The sequence below is a fragment of the Mustelus asterias genome, chromosome 1 (genome assembly GCF_964213995.1).
Source record: "Mustelus asterias chromosome 1, sMusAst1.hap1.1, whole genome shotgun sequence".
NCBI lineage: Eukaryota > Metazoa > Chordata > Chondrichthyes > Carcharhiniformes > Triakidae > Mustelus > Mustelus asterias.
The window spans coordinates 80,662,954-80,680,563 of record NC_135801.1 but is presented as its reverse complement, the minus strand read 5'-3'; the positions used below and the strand labels follow the sequence as shown (position 1 = coordinate 80,680,563).

The following is a 17,610-nucleotide window of genomic DNA, read 5'->3' as shown; positions in this document are numbered from 1 at the left end:
TTAAGCATAGGTTAAAGAGATGTGTATTGTCTCCAGCCAGGACAGTTCATGAGATTTTGCAAGCCCAGGCAAGTCGTGGGGGGTTACAGATAGTGTGACATGAACCCAAGATCTCGGTTGAGGCCGTCCTCATGTGTGGAACTTGGCTATCAGTTTCTGCTCAGCGATTCTACGTTGTCGTGTGTCGTGAATGCCGCCTTGGAGAACGCTTACCCAAAGATCAGAGGCTGAATGGCCGTGACTGCTGAAGTATTCTCCAACAGGAAGAGAACACTCCTGTCTGGTGATTATCGAGTGGTGTTCATTCATCCGTTGCTGTAGCGCCTGCATGGTCTCCCCAATGTACCATGCCTGGGGGCATCCTTTCCTGCAGCGTATCAGGTAGACAACGTTGGCCGAGTTGCAAGAGTATGTATTGTGTACCTGGTGGATGGTGTTCTCACATGAGATGTCATACTATCTGTAACCCCCACGACTTGCCTGGGCTTGCAAAATCTCACTAACTGGCCTGGCTGGAGACAAGACACATCTCTTTAACCTGTGCTTAACTCTCTCTCCACTCACATTGTCTGTACCTTTAAGACTTGATTACCTGTAAAGACTCGCATTCCAACCATTATCTTGTAAATTGAGTTTGTGTCTGTATATGCCCTGTTTGTGAACACAACTCCCACTCACTTGAAGAAGGGGCAGTGCTCTGAAGGCTTGTGCTACCAAATAAACCTGTTGGACTTTAACCTGGTGTGAGACTTCTTACTGTGCTTATCCCAGTCCAATGCCGACATCTCCACATCCTGGTTTATATAATCAGTTGATAACACTATCATGTTATGTTATCTATTTACATGTAAAAAAGCAAAAACATGCAAGTGTAAGGGACTACTTTAGGGAACTTTTTAAATTAACACATATTTGGATGGGGTGGGTGGAAATTTTGAGTATCATATTGGCGCACGAACTCTTGCGCAAGGCCCTGTTTTTAGTGTTTGTGTGACAGTATTAGAGTAAAATTTTAGTTAATCAGAAAAGCATTGCAATTTAAGAGTATCGTTTAATTCCTTAAACTAGTTCTTTTCTTGAAGGGTGAAAACTCTCTGCAGAAATGATAGAGAACGTGAACTTTTAGAACCCCATGGCCATGATGTTTTGGAGCTGTATCTACATCTCCCTTTCTCAGCTGGCAATGTTGGGACGTCTGCGCAGTCCAGGACGAAGATGCAACAAATTTCATTATTGGATTCGAAGGGTGGAGTTGGAGGGTTGGAATTATATTAACCAAGTGTAACTTTGATGCACTTTTTGGGCTGAATGCTACCTTACATTTATAATTTTATGAATATTGGCTGGTTCCAAATCTGAACATTTTATTCTCCAAAAAAGTATTTATGTTGCGACTGAAATCTGTAAACTGTCAGATTCTGTCCAAATACAGTGTAATGCTCCAGACACCTGACTGCACTTTATAATTCTTTGTGTTCTTTTATGGGATGTTTAAGTTTCACTGGCAAAGCTAGTATTTGTTGCCCATCCCTAATGTGTTGGTTTGTATTCAATCTTGTTTTTGTTTGTGTCTCTGAAGGGGATTGGGGCAATTTTTGACACTAAAGGTGCTACATAAATGCATGTTGCTGTTGTACTGTAACAATTGAATTTCATTTTCAAAATGCTCATCTGTTTGGCTCGGTTGAAGAATAACTTGCTTCACGCAGAAAACACAAATCATCATTGATTAGTGCCCTGGTTCTTTAGGTGTGGCTCAGAATGATAACTATGAGAACAAAGAATATTTTTCCTATTCCCTCATCATGCCAAAAGAAATATTGAAATACATGTTGTGAAGAGTTTACTGTTTTGACTATAGGATTAATTTTACTGTCTTGTTCACAAGTATGTTTTTGGTTGTTAGATCACTGGTTGCTGGAGTTGCTGTCTTGACACTGACGTTATTTGCTATGTGTGCTTTAAAAAAATACAGGGTTGTAATGATGGTGAAACAGTTGGCATTCAAAATCACCCTGTGAAACTGACAGCAACTTCTGGTAGAAGTGCCAGAAGTTGTTATGGATAATTCCTGCTTCTCCATAGGGTGTGCTGGTGAAATCCCACAGATTGCAGTTTTTAGAGAGCGAAAGAGAAAGTTGAAACTATCCGTTTTGGTGGCACAGTATTGCGCGATGCTGTTTCACAATGCCAGAGAACCCAGGTTTGATTCCCAGCTAGGTCACTATCTGTGTGCAGTCTGCACATTCTCCCTGTGTCTGCGTGTTTCCTCTGGGTGCTCTGGTTTACTCCCACAATGCGAAAGATGTGCTGGTTAGGTGCATTGGCCATGCTAAATTCTCCCTCAGTGTAACCGAACATGTGCCGGAGTGTGGTGACTAGGGAATTTTCACACTAACTTCATTGCAGTGTTAATGTAAGCCTATTTGTGACACTAATAAAGAAACTTTAAACTTTATTTACACACTCAGTTAAAGACCCCCTTATAAAGTTACACTTTGTTGATGAATTATAACTGGGCTTTTAATACATATGTATCCTAACTACTGTTGGAACAACCTCTTTGGCCCTGTTAGATTATTTTTGTATTTGTGTAATATCAAAATTTTCCATCGTAATTCCATAGTTTTTAAATACATTTAATAAAAAGATATTTCAGTGGCTAACGTGTGTCCCAGTCTTCCTTTTGCTTTTTGTAAACATTTATTAAAAAATGATGGCGAGTTGGCAAATTACTTCGAGAGAGAGAGATTGTAGAGCCAATGTTTTGAGTCTAGGTGACCCTTCGTCAGAGCTCTAAATCCCAAAATTGGGATCATTCTCCCACAGACTGGTCAAGCAACAGTTTGGTGTCGTCTTTGTCACTGAATCATATCCTTCAACCAACATCCCAAATTTCTCCAGCTTGCCTGAGCATGTGCAAAGGTGTCAGCACGCTGGTATGCAGTTGGTTGACAGTGGTCCTGGGAGTCCTCAACATTGGCTCCAGATCACATGAAGTCTCATAGCATCAGATCAAATGTGGGCAAGGAAACTGCCCGTCAGTTACCACCTGTGGCCCACCGTATGCTAATGAATCAATGCTCAACTGTGTGCACTATTTGGCAGAACTACTGAAGGTAGCAAGGGCACAATGTACTCTGGATGGGGCACTTCAGTGTCCATCACCAAGACTGATTCAGTAAAACACAACTAACTGAATTGGCTGATTCCTGAAAGACATAGTTGCCTCACTGGGTCAGTGGCAGATGGTGAGGGAACAAAGGGAGAAAACAATTACTTGACCTTATCCTCAGCAATATCCCTGTTGTAGATGCATCCATCCATGTCCGTATTGGCAGGAATGACCACCTCACAGTTCTTGTGGAGACAAAGCTTTGCGTTCACATTGAGGGCATCTTCCATCGTGCTGTGTGGCACCACCACTGTGCTAAATGGGATAGATTTAGGTCAGATCAAGCGGTTCAAAACTAGTTGGCCATGAAGTGCTGTGGGCCATCAGCAGAATTGTGCACTACCAAAGTCTGTAACCTCATGGCATATGTCATGGCATGACTTTATGGTGGGACAATTGAGGAACAGTGGAGGACTTTTCAAGTAATCTTTTGCAATGCTCATCAAAAGGATATAGCAGTGAAAAGGAAGGACTGTAGGAAAAGGGATAATCAGCCATAGATAGCTAAGGAAATAAAGGAGAGTATTAAACTGAAAAATAATGCGTACAAAGTGGCAAAGATTAGTGGGAAACTAGAGGATTGGGAAATCTTTAAAGGTCAACAGAAAGCCATGAAAAAAGCTATGAAGAAAAGTAAGACAGATTGAGAGTAAACTAGCTCAGAATATAAAAACAGATAGCAAACGTTTCTACAAATATATAAAACAAGAAAGAGTGGCTAAGATAACATTTGGTCCCTTAGAGGATGAGAAGGGGGATTTAATAATGGGAAATGAGGAAATGGCCAAGGCATTGAACAGGTATTTTGTGTCAGTCTTCACAGGGGAAGACACACAACTTGCCAAAAATTGATGACAAGGAGGCTATAGCAGGTGAGGGCCTAGAAACAATCTTTATCACTAAAGAGGCAGTGTTGGCAAGCTAATGGGGCTAACGGTAGACAAGTCTCCTGGCCCTGATGGAATGCATCCCAGGATGCTAAAAGAGATGGCGGGGGAAATAGCAAATGCGATCATGGTAATTTACCAAACTTTGTTGAACTCCAGGTCGGTTCCATCAGATTAGAAAACAGCAAATGTGATGCCACTGTTTAGAAAAGGAGGTAGACAAAAGGTAGGTAACTATAGACTGGTTAGCTTAACTTCTGTAGTGGGGAAAATGTTTGAATCTATCATCAAGGAAGAAATAGCGAGACATCTGGATAGAAATTGTCCCATTGGGAAGACACAGCATCGGTTCATGAAAGGCAGGTCATGTTTAACTAATTTACTGGCGTTCTTTGAGGACATTGAGTGTGGTGGACAACAGTGGATGTTGGATATCTGGATTTCCAGAAGGCATTTGGCAAGGTGCCGCACAAAAGGCTGATACATAAGATAAAGGTGCACAGAGTTACAGATGATGTATTAGCATGGATAAAGCATTGGTTAACTAACAGAAAGCAAGGAGTGGGGATAAATGGGTATTTTTCTGGTTATTCAGTGGCCAGTGGTGTGCCTCGGATCAGTGTTGGGACCGCTATTGTTTACAGTTTACATAGATGATTTGGAGTTGGGAATCAAGTGTAGTGTGTCAAAGTTTGCGGGTGACAATAAGATGAGTGGTAGAGCAAAGTGTGCAGAGGAGAGAAAGTCTGCCGAGGGATATAGATAGTTTAAGTGAGTGGGCGAAGGTGTGACAGATGGAGTACAATGTTGGTAGATGGGAGGTCATCCATTTTGGTAGGAATAACGGCAATATGGACTACTATTTAAATGGTAAAAAATTGCAGCATGCTGCTGTGCAGAGGGACCTGGATGTCCTTGTGCATGAATCACAAATGGTTAGTTTGCAGGTGCAGCAGGTAATTAAGAAGGCAAATGGAATTTTGTCCTTCATTGCTTGAGGGATGAAGTTTAAAAACCGGGAGGTTATGTTGCAGCTGTATAAGATGCTGGCGAAGCCACACCTGGAGTACTGTGTACAGCTTTGGTCTCCTTACTTAAGAAAGGATGTACTGGCACTGGAAGGAGTGCAGAGGAGATTCATGAGGTTGATTCTGGAGTTGAGAGGGTTGGCTTATGAGGAGAGACTGTGTAGACTGGGACGATATTCACTGAAATTTAGAAGAATGAGGGGGGGTATCTTATAGAAACATATAAAGTTATGAAGGGAATAGATAAGATAGAAGCAGGGAGGTTGTTTCCACTGGCCGGTGAAACTAGAACTAGGGGGCATAGCCTCAAAATAATGAGAAGCAGATTTAGGATTGAGTTAAGGAGGAACTTCACCCAAATGGTTGTGAATATGTAGAATTCCCTGCCCAGTGAAGTGGTTGAGGCTACTTCGTTGTATGTTTTTAAGGCAAAGATAGATTTTTGAACAGTAAAGGAATTGAGGGTTATGGTGAGCGGGCGGGTAAGTGGAGCTGAGTCCACAAAAAGATCAGCCATGATCTTATTGAATGGCGGAGCAGGCTAGAGGGGCCAAATGGCCTATTCCTGCTCCTAGTTCTTATGTTCTTGTATCCCTTGCTACTACTGCTATCAGCCAAGGAACCAGCCCTTGTTCAGTTAAGAGTGTGGGAGAGCATTTCAGGGCAGTATTAGGCATAGCTAAAAATGAGATGGTAATCTGATGAAGTTGCAACAGAAGGCATGCATGTTAAAATGGTGAAAGAAGCATACAACAGAGCAAATTGATCCCACAACCAACACATCAGGTCAAAACTCTGCAGTCCTACGACATCCAATGGTGAACAGTGGTAGACAACTGAAAACTAACTGGAAGATGTGGCTCAACAATAATGGTAGAGATCAGTACGCCAGTATAAAATACATGCCTGAAGCATTTGCAATCACCTTCAGCCAGAAGTGCTGAATGGATGATAGATCTTGGCTGCCTGCTAAAGTCCCCAGCGCCACAGATGTCAGTTTTCAGTCAATTCGATCTACTCCATGTGATATCACAGATTTCACAGAATCACAGATTTGTTGCAGCACAAAAGGAGGCCATTTGGCTTGTCATATCTGCGCAATGTATCGAGTGCCATTCCCCTGCCTTCTCCCCATAGCCCTGCACATTCTTCCTTTTCAGATAATGCAGTTCCCTCTTGAATGCCTCAATTCAATCTCCCTTCACCTCACACTGAGGCAGTAAATTGCAGATCTAAACTACTTGCTGCATGAACATGTTTTTTTTCTCATGTCGCCATTGCCCCTTTTGCCAGTTATCTTAAATTTTTCTCCTTTTCTTCTCGATGCCTCCATCAACAGGAACCGTTTTTCCAAATTGACTCTGTCCAGATCCCTCGTGATTCTGAAAACCTCTAGTTCAGTGCAAAAATGTAGCCTTGATGCTCAAGGAAGGTCAAATTCGAGAACATCCAGAACTCGCTTAGAAGCTGAGAAAAGGCATAACTGGAGCATGACTAGTGGTGGTTTGAACTAAGTTAGCATTGTTCAGGCTAAACTGCACCTACTAATAGAGTCGGGGAACTTATCAGTGAAAGAGAGGAGGCTGGTGGAGGAAGAGCAAAGATTGTAGTGGTTGGCCAAGGATAGAGGCACAAGGTGAGCCTGAAAAAGAAGGATCTGTATTTTGGGTTGGAACCTTCGCTAGAATGACAAAGCAGACAGCTATACCTGAAAATCAATAAATGTGATGAGGAGGAAGAGGGAAGGTGACAACAGATTTGAAGTGGAGGGGGACAGTATTTTTTATTTATTAGTGGCAAGTGAGGCTTAAATGAAGTTACTGTGAAATTCTCCGAGTCGCCACACTCTGGCGCTTCTTCGGGTCAATGCACCTAACCAGCACGTCTTTCAGAATGTGGGAGGAAACCGGAGCACCTAGAGGAAACCCACGCACAGAGAACGTGCAAACTCCGCACAGGCAGTGACCCAAGCCAGGAATTGAACCTGATAAAGGAGAACTATTAAAACTAGTTGACTTGGGAGGCAGGAATTGAAGTTCTTTGATCAACTGTTTGGTGGGAACTTTGTCAGAATAATGAAGTTGGGACATTTTCTGCAATGTCCTGTTGTACATATTTTAATTGATTATTTTGTCTATATTTTGTGTGGGCAAGGGGAAGTCTGATGAGCATGTTGCAAGATAAATTTTCAATTTGAAAAAATAATTTTGAGTAAGCTTTCTTAAACCTCCATTATATAATAAAACTGAAAACATTATGCTTTTTTTCTGATGCAAACCGAATGAAGTTTTTGTAGTTGATGGGAATAAATATGCCGTTGTTGTAGTTGGGGGTTAGGGGAGAGGAGAAGGGAGAGAGCTCGTCATATTTTGCTGAAGTTAGATTTTGAGAGTTTAATATTTTGAAATAAGCCAGATTTATTTGGTGCTGTGTGGTGACTACCTCCAAACAAATGTCATGATCAACTTTTGGCATCTTTTAAAATGTCCTCTAAACCTAGAGTCAAAACAGTTTCTTGGCACATCTTCTAACACCGTTACTCGTTTTGTCTCGTTGCAACGAGACATCGATAAGATGCAAGACTGGGTGGAGAAGTGGCAGATGGACTTCAACCCAGATAAGTGTGTGGTGGTTCATTTTGGCAGGTCGAATAGGATGAAAGAATGTAATATTAAGGGTAAGACGCTTGGCAGTGTGGAAGATCAGAAAGATCTTGGGGACCGGGTTCATAGGACGCTCAAAGCAGCGTCGCAGGTAGAGGCTGTGGTTAAGAAGGCATATGGAATACTGGCCTTCATCAATAGAGGAATTGAGTTTAGAAATTGGGAGATAATGTTGCAGCTGTATAGGACCCTGGTCAGACCCCACCTGGAGTACTTTGCCCAGTTCTGGTCGCCTCATTAGAGAAAGGATGTGGAAGCCATAGAAAGGGTGCAGAGGAGATTTACAAGGATGTTGCCTGGATTAGGTGGCATGCCTTATGAGGATAGGTTGAGAGAGCTAGGTCTCTTCTCCTTGGAGAAGCGAAGGATGAGAGGTGACCTGATAGAGGTGTATAAGATGTTGAGAGGTATTGATAGAGTGGATTCTCAGAGGCTTTTACCCAGGGCTGAAATGGTTGCCAGAGTTCACAGGTTTAGGGTGCTGGGGAGTAGGTACAGAGGAGATGTTAGGGGTAAGTTTTTCTGAGGGTGGTGGGTGCGTGGAATCGGCTGCTGGTGGAGGTGGATTCGATAGGGTCTTTTAAGAGACTTTTGGATAAGTTCATGGAAGTTAGTAAGATAGAGGGTTATAGGTAAGCCTAGTAGAATCATAGAATCATAGAAACCCTACAGTGCAGAAGGAGGCCATTCGGCCCATCGAGTCTGCACCGACCACAATCCCACCCAGGCCCTACCCCCACATATTTTACCCGCTAATCCCTCTAACCTTCGCATCCCAGGACTCTAAGGGGCAATTTTTTTAACCTAGCCAATCAACCTAACCTGCACATCTTTGGACTGTGGGAGGAAACCGGAGCACCCGGAGGAAACCCACGCAGACACGAGGAGAATGTGCAAACTCCACACAGACAGTGACCCGAGCCGGGAATCGAACCCAGGACTCTGGAGCTGTGAAGCAGCAGTGCTAACCACTGTGCTACCGTGCCGCCCCTAGTAGGTAGGGACATGTTCGGCGCAACCTGTGGGCCGAAGGGCCTGTTCGAGTTGTAGCTTTTCTATGTTCTATGAAATCCAATATTCAAGCCCTAATGAGCTGTGGTCTGCATTGATCCTGACTTTGACCCTCCCAGAATGCTGTAACATTTTTGAACAAAAGTAAAAAATGTGATCAATTGTCTTTTAATATTTAATCAATGCTGTAAGCTTAGAAAACATCTTGAAATTCCTGTACAGAAAATTTTATTTCAGAAATTTCTAGGAAGTTATTAAAGATTTTGTCAAATACCTAACGTAAAATCTTAGAATTATTTTGCTAAACCATTTACTATGTAAATACAAATGTAAAAATGTCTGACCTCAAATTAGCTACACTAACACTAAAACTGTTGTTTAACAGGGTTGGCCGTGTTTTCAGGAAGCTGGGAAAAATGAACATGGTGAAGAGAATCATGGGCCGTCCACGGCAGGAAGAATGTAGTCCTCAGGATAATGCACTTGGCCTTATGCACTTGCGTCGCCTCTTCATGGAACTGTGTCATTCACCAAGGCACATGACACAAAAAGAACAGGAAGAAAAGCTCTACATGATGCTGCCAGTTTTCAACAGGGTGAGTACAGGTGTCCCGTTAGCACTGGTAGAGGGAAGAACTGCTGGTCAGGTAAGAAAACCTGGACCTTTAGGCAAGAGCAACTTTGTCTACAACTTGGGCAGAATTGAAAAAGATGAATAATTGGGGAATTTTATGTTCGAATGCAAGCAAAATACTGTGGATGCTGAAGATCTGGAATAAAAACGGGTCTGGCAGCATCTATAGAGAGAGAAACAGAGTTAACGTTTTGAGTCCAATATGACCTCCTTTGGAACTGTTCAATTTTATATTGTTGTTTGTTTATGCCCACAAATGTGATGAGTCCCATAAGTCTTGGTTTGATCTGTAAGGGATGATCAAGGAATGTGCTGAAGTTAGAATTGCTTTCAGGATTATTTACTTTTCCTACACAGTACTTTTTTAATGTTGACAGACTGCCTCACAAATGGATTACATTCATAAATCGATGCTGAATTAATTGTGTGGCACTGTTCTCTTCCATACAATATTTCATTTTCTCTTTCTTATGAATGCTAAAAGAAAATTAGATTTTTGACAAAAGATAGTATTTGTACATCACTAATTTTGGATTATGAAAACCTTTTGTTACGTTGCATGTTTTTGTAGATTGTTCCTTTATTCTAAAATTGCTATTCGTAATTACAGGCCAGACATTTCATCCTGGGTGTTGTTTTTGGAAACAGTAATCCAGCGCAAAATTCATGCCACTCAGACGAGTGTGGATTAATTAACAAAAGTCAGCACAGATCTGTTGAAAGCAAATCGAGTTTTGCCAACTTAATTAAGTTTTTTGATGAGGAACAGAGAGGGTTGGTGAATGCAATTGATGTGTTTTTGGTGTTTGATTTAGTGCTGCACAAGGCACTGCAAAGTTGAAGCCTAAAAGGGAAAGTAGCAGTGTGAATGCAAAGTTTGGTTGAGTGACAGGGAACAGAGTAATAGTGAACAGCTGGTGGAATGACCAGTTATGTGGTCCATTAAATTTAAGATGTGGAGATGCCAGCATTGAACTGGGGTAAGCACAGTTAGAAGTCTCTCAATATCAGGTTAAAGTCCAACAGGTTTATTTGGTAGCACAAGCTTTCGGAGTGTCGCTCCTTCAGGTGAGTGAGGAGTTGTGTTCACAAACAGGACATATATAGACACAAACTCACTTTACAAGATAATGGTTGGAATGTGAGTCTTTACAGGTAATCAAATCTTTAAGGTACAGACAATGTGAGTGGAGAGAGGGTTAAGCACAGGTTAAAGAGGTGTGTATTGTCTCCAGCCAGGACAGTTAGTGAGATTTTGCAAGTCCAGGCAAGTCGTGGGGGTTACGGATAGTGTGACATGAACCCAAGATCCCGGTTGAGGCCGTCCTTGTGTGCGGAACTTGGCTATCAGTTTCTGCTCAGCGATTCTGCGCTGTCGTGTGTCGTGAAGGCCACCTTGGAGAACGCTTACCTGAAGATCAGAGGCTGAATGCCCGTGACCGCTGAAGTGTTCCCCGGCAGGAAGAGAACACTCCTGCCTGGTGATTGTCGAGCAGTGTTCATTCATCCGTTGTCGTAGCGTCTGCGTGGTCTCCCCAATATACCACGCCTCGGGACATCCTTTCCTGCAGCGTATCAGGTAGACAACGTTGGTCGAGTCACAAGTGTATGTACCGTGTACCTGGTGGATGGTGTGAGATGATGGCATCCGTGTCGATGATCCGGCACATCTTGCAGGGTTGTGTGATGTCGTGGTCACTGTTCTCCTGAAGGTTGGGTAGTTTGCTGTGGACAATGGTCTGTTTGAGGTTGTTTGAAGGCAAGAAATGGGGGGTGGAGATGGCCTTGGCGAGATGTTCGTATGAAGGGCATGAAGGCTTTAGAGAGGATACAATAAGGTTTTATGAGAATGGTTCCAGGGATGAGGGACTTAAATTGGGAAGAGAAGATTCAGGGGAGATTTGATATAAATTCAAAATCATGAGGTATCGCAATAGTAGATGGGACAAAAACTGTTCCCATTAGCGAAAAGGTCAAAACCCAGAGGATACTGATTTAAGGTGATTGGCAAAAGAGCAGCAACATAGAATGAGGAAAAATATTTTTACACAGTGGCTAGGACCTAGCATGCACTACCTGAGGGTGTGTTGGAGGCAGATTCAATTGAGGTTTTCAAAAGGGAATTGGATAAACACCTGGAAAAGAGAAAATTTGCAGGGTTGGGGAATGCGGCTAGCTGCTCCTGCAAAGAGCCAACAAAGATACAACAGACCAAATGTGCTGTAACAATTCTGTCACTCTGCGATGGCCATGCGATATCAAGAATAAAAAGAAAGAACAAACTTGCTTTTATATAATGCATTTCCTGTTTTCAAGATATCAAAAAAAACCTCCTTGCCAATGTATCACTTTTGAAATGCTGCCACTGCTACATATGGGGGTCAAAAATTGTTTACAGCATGATTTCATAAATAGCAATAAGATGAGTGACCAGTTGATCCATTTTAAGTTGTGTTGTTTGAGGGATGAATGTTGGCCAGGGCCCTGAGAAAATACCCTGCTTCTCTTTAAATGCCACTGTGGAATCTTTTATGTCCACTGACTGGTCAGACACAGCCTTGATTCCACACCACAATGAAAGGACAGCAGCTTCAACAATATGGCATTCCTCTACTGTACTGAAGTGTTACACTTGATTACATTATCAATACCTGGAGTGATTTTTGAATTGTTGACTTTGTCTCAGAAGCAAGCATTCTATCACTGAACCTGAGCTATCATAAAATGAAAAGCATTTTAATTTGATCTTCAAAATAGTTAGGAGAGGGGGATAATGCCAATGCCTTTGAGATTTAATCTTGCCTCTTGAGCATTAAAAAAAAGAATGCCCCAGAGATGATTATCTGTATGTACCAAGTTAGCTGATTTTAACTTGGACAACAATTGGCTTTGTGTAAGAGTTGCAGAAGGCCTTGATTGCACAAGAAAAAGACATCTAGGGTTCGCGCTGCCGATGATTATCCCTTCGTCCACAAATGTGAATATGTGGCTGTTAACTACCCCAAGATTAATTATGATGATCTCCACTGTCAAATATTCTGCCAACGCTAAATTGCCACGGTTCACATATAAATGGGACCACTTAGGTAAGGTATTGGATATTGACAACTACCATGGAATCATAACCTCTGCGAGAAAACCAAAGTCAATGAGAAAAGCTCTGGCTGGATAAATTGTTGCCCTTGTAACCCATGTAAAAGTTTGTACATGAATAATCACGTGATTTATGCCTCAGGATGCTGTTGAACCTTCCTTCCTGCAGCCAGTTTTCAATGGTTATTATCCAAATCCAGTTGCATTTGGGCTATGTGTATTAATAAATAACTGAAGCAAGGATCCGATTTTGATAAGGATAGGCTTACACCCAATTTCATTTATTAGATATGTGACCTTCACAAATAAGGGAAGAAAGCATATAAATAATTCTGGAATTTGTGGGTGACTGCTGTAGCATAATGCATTGCACAACTGTTGCATAATGACCAACTCCACCATGTTAAAGTTACAGTTGCTTTGATATTTGTCTTGATTACATGAATATTTAGCATAATTGTGCTTATTGCAGGAAAGGTATTGCTGCTAAACATTATTGTGGCTTACTTGTCTAAAGTATATTACAACAGCTAAAACTAGGGAGTTTTAGCTGTTTTAATTAATTTGAAGATGTAGCCTGAGAACAGAGATTGGAATCTTGTGAAGGCAACTCTGACCTCAACCACTCGCTAAAGAACTGGTGAAAGCCCTGCAGCCCTTCTTTTAGGAATGGCCCACGCATGTTGTTTCATTCAGACACTTGACAGGCTAGCAGTGGGCCTTTTCCTGGGATCAAGGACTTGGGCAGAAGTCCTGCCAATTGAGAGCTGCCATCCAGTTGGAGGCCAGTAGCTCCATGGAATTGCAGTGCCATTAGGAGGCAGTGGCTGCTGCTGGATGGTGCCAACCTGAGTCCTAGAATCGTTGTATTGCCATTACGGACCACAGACTTCATCAGGATGGAGGCAAAAAGTCCCCATCTGCTACCCGCCTGCCTGAATAAATGCATCCTGCCCCCACCAAAGTCGCCAGTCGGGAGGGCACCCAGAGTGTGTTTTGCTATAACATAAATATTTAGAAGACATGATGAATCTTTTGTAAGTATAATGTCATTATTTCTTTGGCAATATATATGCTGAAATTGGAAAAGAAAGGCTTGCATTTATACGGCACTTTCAACACCACAGAGCATCCCACGCGACATCAAAGCCATTGAAGGATTTGTGACGTGTCGTCACTGTTGTGGGAAAGGGTTTTATAAGAAAAGTATATGCAGCATTAATTCAATCAGGATTATTAATTATTTTAAAACAATAAACCTTTTGACTTTTTCTCTGACAAGTAAGCAACATCTTTGTTAGGTTACTGAAATTAATTTGTCGATTCCAGTCATTATAAGAATGTAATGGGAAAACTTAAACCAAAGAAGAAGATTTCTAAGAGGAAATCTGGCAGTATAAATAAAATGTCTAACAGTGTAGAACAGATACTTTCGAAGATTACGGATGACACAAAACTTGGAATTATTGTAACCTGGAGGACAGTGTGGAGCTTCAAAAGGACAAGTTGGTGGAGTGGGCAGAAAGGTGGCAGATAAAGTTCAATGTGAAGAAGTGTAGCAAGAACATGGAGAGACATGGGTAAAAATCTTGAGGGGGTGCAAGAGCAGACACCTGAGTGTACATGTGCATACGTCATTCAAGATGGCAGGACAGGTGGAGAGAACAGTTAATAAAACATGTAGTATTCTGGATTTTATTAATAGTGGCATAGAGTACAAGAACAAGGAGGTGATGCTCAACTTGTACAAAACTCTAGTTTGATCTCAGCTGGAATAATGTGTACAGTTCTGGATGCCACAATAGGAAGGAGAATGCATTGGAGAGAGTGCAGCAAGGGTTTATAAGAATGGTTCCAGGAATGAAAAACTTCAGTTATGAGAATAGATTGGAGAGGTGGACTCTTCTCCTTGATGAGAAGAAGGCTAAGAGGAGATTTAATAGAGATGTTCAAAATCATTAAAGGATTGGACAAAGTAGACAAGGAGAAACTGCTCCCACTCATAAAAGCGTCAAGAATGAGAAGGCACAGATTTAAAGTAATTTGCTAAGGGACTAAATATGATGCGAGGAAAAGTCTTTTTCTCACAACAACTGGTCTGGGTGTGGAGTGCACTGCCTGGAAGATTTGTGGAGGCAGGTTCAATCAAAGCATTCAAGAGGAATTGGATGATTATTTGAATAGAAACAATGTGCACGGCTATGGGGAAAATGCAGCGAGCGGAATGGCACTAAGTCATGATGCTTATTTGGAAAGCTGGTATGGACGCAATGGGCCAAATGCCCCCCTTCTGCACTGTAGCAATTCTAAGATAATTCAAATAGTTCAAGTTAAATTGTGGCAGAGGCTATGATGATCAGATTTGCAGTTGATGATCAGATCTATCTTATCCACTTTGGGAGCTTGAAAATCCACTATAAGTATTTAAAATTTGTTGTGAATGTTTTCTACCATATTTTTCAAATATACAATAATGCTTTTGAACCACTGAACTGTAAACAACCGGTAAATAATGCTTGTAAATTATTTTTCGTGGAAATAATATCAAAGTGCATTTTGGTATTACAATATGTCTTATCTATTCTTGAAAATTGAAAGCTTTTTTTTCTGAGGACTAGACTAATTCTTTTGCTGGCAAAACAATATTTTTGAATATTTTAGAGTGGTTTGTTTATTACAGAGTTCATTTTTGAATCTTCCAAATAGTATATTTGATACCTAAAATTGTACATTAAAAATGGTGAGTGATTGCAACATCTCTTGGGTCTTCTGCCTGTGGTTGGCGCTGTTAGGGTCATGTTTGATAGTTCATTAAGTATGCTGAGACTCAACCAACATTATGGGACAGACTCACTGTGTTGACCAATAGCTTCCTATCTTGTTTCTTTAAAAAAAAAGTTATTCTTTAAAAGCTTAATGGTTGGATGACTCATTTCTCCCATACATTTGTCGGATCTTTCATTCTGGGTCCAACATTGACCTCATCTTCAGCGATCATGTAAATTCTACCCTTGACTCTGAAAAAGTTGCAACATTGTGATTACCACTTTGATGGTCCTTTTAAGCTAATACTGATTAGGATACGCCAGTAATGTGCTCATTTTAAAATTTGGCATGACTTTGTGAGCTTTGAAGTCTGCTGCTGCTTTGTTAAACTTGACCCAGGAGGAATAGTAACGATATTCGAAAGTTGACAACAAACTTTCAATCAATTATTGAAATCTTATCAGTTCAACTCATTCAACAACTCAGCAACAGTCTAACCTGGCACAGCTCTCACCAGCTGAGGAATGATGGGGCCTCGTATACATCAGCCACCCTCCACTGAGCATCAAAATGTCACCTAGCAAAGAAATCATTAATTCCCTACTGATGCACTCCATATCTTCACAATCACACATTGTTTCAGGAAGAGAGATTAACTAAACTGGGCCTGTATTCTCCAGAGTGTTGAAGAATGAGAAATGAAATAAGTACAACTTATAAAATTCTTACAAGGCATGACAGGGTAGATGTGGGTAAACTGTTCCCCTGGCTGGTGAGTCAAGAACCAGGGGGCACAGTCTCAGAATAAGGAGCAGGCCATTTATGACTGAGATGAGGAGGAATTTCTTCACGGAGTTTGGTGCATCTTTGAAATTCTCTACCCTAGAGGGCATATGCAAGGTCAATCAGTGAGCATGTTCAAGACAGAAATAGATAGATTTCAGGATAAGTTTCCTTCATTGCTAGAGGGATGGAGTTTAAAAACAGGGAGGTTATGTTGCAGCTGTATAAGGTGCTGGTGAGGCCACACCTGGAGTACTGTGTACAGTTTTGGTCTCCTTGAGAAAGGATAGACTGACACTGGAGGGGGTGCAGAGGAGATTCACTTCGGTTGATTCTGGAGGTGAGAGGGTTGGCTTATGAGGAGTGGGCTCGGATTATATTCATTGGAATTTAGAAGAATGAGGGAGGATCTTATAGAAACACAAAATTATGAAAGGAATAGATAAGATAGAAGCAGGGAGGTTGTTTCCACTGGCGGGTGAAACCAGAACTAGGGGGCATAGCCTCAAAATAAGGGGGAGCAGATTTAGGACTGAGTTGAGGAGGAACTTCTTCACCTAAACGGTTGTGAAGCCATGGAATTCTCTGCCCAGTGAAGCAGTTGAGGCTACCTCTTTGGATATTTTTAAGGCAAAGATAGATAAATTTTTGAACAGTAAAGGAATTAAAGGTTATTGTGAACGGGCGGATAAGTGGAGCTGAGTCCACGAAAAGATCAGCCATGATCTTATTGAATGGCGAGCAGGCTCGAGGGGCCAAATGGCCTCCTCCTGCTCCTCATTCTTATGTTCTTATACTAATGCTATCTAAGCGTATGGGGATAGTGGGGGGAAATGGCGTAGAAGTTGATGACCAGGCATGATTGATCTATTTGAATGGCAGAACAGTATTGACCGGCTGAAAGGTCTACTTCTCTTCCTACTTCCTATATTTCTGAGGGTACTAACATGGGATCATGTGCAATTCCTATCTTCTCTCTACACAAAGCAGTAAAATAGGCCCACCTCCACCCCAATAACCACTTCAACCAATTAATAGAGCTAGGTATAGTTAACTTGCCCATTTCTCCCACTTGATTTCTCCCATCCCCCTCCCCCCTGCCCCCTTGTCCCCAGCATAATGGGTGACCTTACATAGTTGCACACCCACTTCCTGAATCCCTCAGAGCAATCTATCATTATTTAGATCAGGTAGACCAAAAACAAAGTTTTCCTATTAGCTGATGGTACAAGGACGAGGCAACACAAATTTTAAGGTTTTGGGCAAGAGATGCAGGGACTGTAAGGAGGAACTTTTTAACATAATGAAATGAATGGTAACAACCTTGAATTTGCTGCCTATGAGGGTAGTGGAACCTGAGACCAATGAATGACATTTGATGAGCAGTTGAAGGAAATTATTTGGCAGGGTTACAGGGATAAAGCATGGGCAATGGAACGAACTGGAATTCTCTGAGCTGAGCTGGCATCGATTTGATGGGCTGAATGAAGGTCTCCTGTGCCACAATGACTCGACCCTCAGTCCGTTATTTTCCCACAGTCCACTTTTCCTTCCCCACCTTTACCCTCAA

The 17,610-nt window shown here is 41.7% G+C and overlaps 1 protein-coding gene across 6 annotated transcripts in view; it reads left to right on the top strand.

The window, feature by feature from the left end:
• Positions 1 to 17,610, top strand: part of wdfy3 (WD repeat and FYVE domain containing 3) — a 363,659-nt gene that overhangs the window by 80,137 nt on the left and 265,912 nt on the right. For all 6 annotated transcript variants that reach the window (XR_013498143.1, XM_078213959.1, XM_078213927.1 and 3 more), the window contains one exon: positions 9,150 to 9,360. Coding sequence is in view for 5 of the 6 variants with exons in the window: in XM_078213959.1 (XP_078070085.1) it covers positions 9,181 to 9,360 (180 nt within the window). In the remaining variant the exon portion in view is untranslated. The remainder of the gene's footprint in view (positions 1 to 9,149; positions 9,361 to 17,610) is intronic.